The following is a 4,449-nucleotide window of genomic DNA, read 5'->3' as shown; positions in this document are numbered from 1 at the left end:
ACTGGGGTGGGTGGAGGGGAGGGGGGACCTTTACTCAGAGTAAGACACTATCCAGCATCTCTTTTAATGAGAAATTATAAAAAGTTCAGTTGTAAAGTAATTCCCAGCTGTGTAGGGTTTGTTTACTTGTTGAAATTTTTCTGTAGTGTAGATCTGAATTCTGCTCAGTTTCCATTCTGTTCATTAAACTGAGCCTCTGAAGTTGCCAAGGGACATCTGAGATGACCACAGGCTATAACAACATATAACTGACTTATTTTTACTCCTTATAGAACTTGGTTTTATTTGCTGCCTTTCCTTTAAAGTTGGGTAGATTTAGGGAAATGATTGGATAATTTTTGATTACCTTCAATATAAATCTCTTCTATTGGTTCCATTTTTTCTTAAACTTTCACTTACCTGAGCCTGAAAAAATTATGCCTACCTGTAGCCTGTAGGTGAGCAAGTCAACAGTCCCCAGATCCATAATGCAAACTTATCTTTGAGCATCACCCATTTTTTAAACATCCTGTTACAAAAGATATTGTTGGTAGTATCACAGTACATTACCCTTGTGATAAAAAGCTATACAGAACTTTAATTAAGAAAATATCTTTTGATTTTGATAAAGCTTGTGTAATATCCGGTGTCTCCCTCTGTTGTAGCTTTAGAAAAAATGCCTTGTCAACAGAATCCCTTAGCTTCTCCTGTATGATTAGAGCTTTCTCCTAATACATTTTTCTTTCACACTGTTTCTTTAATTGAAATATTGAACATCAGCCAAAAATCTCAATATACAATAAACATTTCTTTTTTAGGAGTAAGACAAAATCTGTATTTCTGTATCTATGTGTGTGCATGCGTGTGTGTGTGTGTGTGTATAAAAATGCAGGCACATGTTTATTCTATTTGTTGTTTTTATCAACCTCCACATACCTCCTTCCTAATAAATATAGCACTAATATTTCATTTGATAAAAGTTTCCTGGAAACACTTTTGATTGTATGACAGCCAGTCCATGCCCAGTTACCTTAAAGCAGGACAGAGACCATTTTTTCTTCCAGATTCTGCAAGGTATATATAAAAGAACTGAGACAGTATACTTAGAGGCAGAGATGTGGTAAACAGTATAGCTTACTGTGTGCCAGGAAAATATATGCTGAGCCTTTTTTTTAACCTGATTATTCTTGGTGTGAATAGTAGTAGGCTTTCCTTCTTTCTCAATGCAGTATCTTGAATACTTAAGAACAACACTCCATTGCCAAAAGTGTAAAAATTCCATGTACCTGTATGACATTTTAGAATGAATAGTGGCCCTATGCCTTTAAGACAAATATAATAACTGTATGCACTGAACATTTTAAATATTTATCTATGAACACCTATTCAGAATGTTTTTTAAACTGTTCCCTGAAAATGTCAGTTTCTAAGTAATACTCAATAATGCTTATGGTCCTAACCCAACTACCTTGGCTCTTCCTGCAGGAATACTATAATTAAAACACTACAGCCACCTGTCTCTAAAATTAAACAAACTTCAGCATTGTCTTTCATATTTGAACCATATGCCTGGCTACAACTCTGATTATTATTGTTGTACTTATTGGTTTTCATGGTTACTTCAGAAGGAAAGGAACAATAATTCAAATCCCATTGAACTAACTTTTCACCATGTGATTTAAGGCAAATAATTCCACTTCCTGTATATCAGATAATCCAGTTAATACTGTAAACCAGCCTGAATGGAGGTTATCTGTGGGGGTGTGTGTGTGTGTTTATGCGTGTGTGTACACACACAATTATTAGCTTCATTTAGAGATTTTCTGTTCTTTATTCTCCTTAAAAATAATTTGGAAGAAGATATTTGTTTAAAATGAAACAGTGTTTCTTATCGCTAGGCATTGCTAGCAGTAAGCTTTATCCACAGATACAGAATGAGCACATGGCCTTACTAAGTATGTATTTGTTAATAATTCAAGTTGTGTTTATTTAAAATATCTATTTTCAGCCCCTGCTTTTTGGTATCCCTATGGAAGCAGCTGTTTATAACTGAAAGTAGGATCATATGGAGAAGTTGAGGAGGGGGATGGCTCTTCATATTCATGAAGCCTGCATACTTCTGTTATTAATCTCTGGCTTGGTCACCCCTGCTGCTATCAATCATGAAGACTACCCTGCTGATGAAGGGGATCAGACCTCAAGTAATGACAATCTGATCTTTGATGACTACCGAGGGAAAGGCTGTGTGGATGACAGTGGCTTTGTATACAAACTGGGAGAACGTTTTTTCCCAGGGCATTCCAACTGTCCTTGTGTCTGTACTGAGGATGGACCTGTTTGTGATCAACCAGAATGCCCCAAAATTCACCCAAAATGTACTAAAGTGGAACACAATGGATGCTGCCCGGAATGCAAGGAAGTGAAAAACTTTTGTGAATATCATGGAAAAAATTACAAAATCTTGGAGGAATTTAAGGTATGAATAACCTTTGGGAGTTATTTAATACTAGCATGTTATATGAACTGATCAGGGATGAGATTTTCCAAGGTACTCAATATTTGCTTACCTCTGCTCCTCCTTAAGCCAATAGTAAAACTACCACTGGCTTCAATAACAGCAGAGTCAAACTGATACTGAATGCATTTAAACAAAAATCAAATTCAAGCTTGTGCAACAAAAAGTATTAGTGTAGTACTTGAAGGATTACTATTCACAAGCACATCAAAAGTAGGGAGTAACCTAGAATTACTCTTTGTGATTAAATGGTGATAAACTAAACTTACTAGTGTTGTTTTATGCAGATTACTGTTTAAAATAATAGGAAGTATACAGTCCAATGATGACTTTAATAGCCAAGTTCCCATTAAGAATATTGAAAATATTCAGTGATCCTTTTGCAATTAAGTTGAAGACTTTCTTTGAATGACAACCTGTAGCTCTTCATGGGAAAATACCATAGCTATTTATATACTAATACAGTTGCCAGCTTATTTTCTCCTCTGGCAATGGAAATAATTCCACATAAGACCTTGTGTTTTCCAAACTTTAAGTAACACAAGTTTATAGATTTTGTTTCCAAATAGTGTTTTCTTTTGGTTCTTCTTGTAAATAGTACATAATTTAGGTATTTCTTGCAGGTGGGATTCCTCATTCACTCATATCTAACCTAAGTCAGGATATTTAGAAAGCAGTCTCTTCTACAAAGTAAATAAGTACAGTAGAAACATACCCTTGAAAGATAACCTGATCATTTTGTCTAACACTGTTTCAGAAGAACATGAGGCTTATGATTGTGAGATCTGTTTTAATGTAATGGAACATTGGTAGCCACCCCCAGAAGAATTTTTCCAGCTTCCTAACACAAGTATCACCCTTGAACACAGGATGTTCCAATCTTTGAATGACCCCTTCACTAATAGGGGAGGAGGATTCCACCCAGCTAATTCCTCAGTCATGATCAAATACATATGCTAACATAACCTAGGACATATTCAGGTTAAGTCTTAGACCATACAAAATACAATGGGAAACTGTTAAGGAGGATCTTTTTATTACAGCGTTTGTGCAAATTAAACAAGAAAGGGGAAAACTTTAAAAAAAAAGTTTTTTACCTTTATTCACTGAAAATAGTATTTAGTATTTTACAAGCAATAACACTAGGAGTGCTTTTTCAGGCTGGTATTTTGGGATTTAGCCAAAAAAACACTCTTCATTTAAAATGAATAAGATGAATTTAATTTCCCTTTTTGCTAAAACCTCAGATGAACTTTTCATGAGGACTTTCTTACTAGAACCTTTCATGAGGCCTTTTTTTTCAATAGAGCAGTTGATAAAAAGAGGAGTTCCAGCACCATCGTAATGATCTCCTAGCAAAGGAAAAGCACATCAGATTGTGGAGCATCTCAACCTCAAATAATCCTCAGCCAGGTACATCCATAAAAAGACCCCAGATTTAATTTAAATCACAATCAAGCCTTTAATCGGGAGCCTTTAATCAAGCCTTTAATCTGGGTGTATACCACGTGGAGTAGAGTGGAACCTGTTTATAAGAACGTTATGGTGAAACTCTGTCCATATTGAAGTAGAGAAGTCCTAGAATAAAATTTAGAGTTATATTCTACTCATAGTGCAATATCATGCGTGTATAGACATATATATGCATAGATATGTATGCACAAACAGAGAGAAAGGGAGAGACTCTGGGAGCAGACAGTTTCCAAAGTTCTGTAACTGAAAGCCTGGAGAGAAAAGTGCTGAACCTGGGAAATTTCTGATTTATAGACTGAAATCCCAATGCACTGAAGTTAGTGGTTGTTTGCTGCTGACTTAAATGGAGCAAGGATATCATCCGTTATGTCCACAACAGAATACCTAGAGCTCAAAAGTTTTGCAGCCTCCTAGCCTTGTTCTGGTTCCTGTGAAATTTATAATATCTTCAGGCTTTCTCAAGTTTGTGTCACTTACAGTCA

General features: G+C 35.6%; 1 protein-coding gene across 1 annotated transcript in view; it reads left to right on the top strand.

The window, feature by feature from the left end:
* The first annotated feature begins 1,985 nt into the window (after nucleotides 1-1,985).
* Nucleotides 1,986-4,449, top strand: part of VWC2L (von Willebrand factor C domain containing protein 2-like) — a 121,973-nt gene continuing 119,509 nt past the window's right edge. Inside the window, exon 1 of the mRNA XM_019523398.1 lies at nucleotides 1,986-2,455. Within this exon, the coding sequence (XP_019378943.1) occupies nucleotides 2,045-2,455 (411 nt within the window). The 5' untranslated portion in view covers nucleotides 1,986-2,044. The remainder of the gene's footprint in view (nucleotides 2,456-4,449) is intronic.

Source organism: Gavialis gangeticus, unplaced genomic scaffold, assembly GCF_001723915.1.
Source record: "Gavialis gangeticus isolate Ggan-Ray unplaced genomic scaffold, GavGan_comp1, whole genome shotgun sequence".
Lineage (NCBI taxonomy): Eukaryota > Metazoa > Chordata > Crocodylia > Gavialidae > Gavialis > Gavialis gangeticus.
The sequence above is the reverse complement of the archived record's forward strand: the minus strand, read 5'-3'. Positions and strand labels throughout refer to the sequence as shown.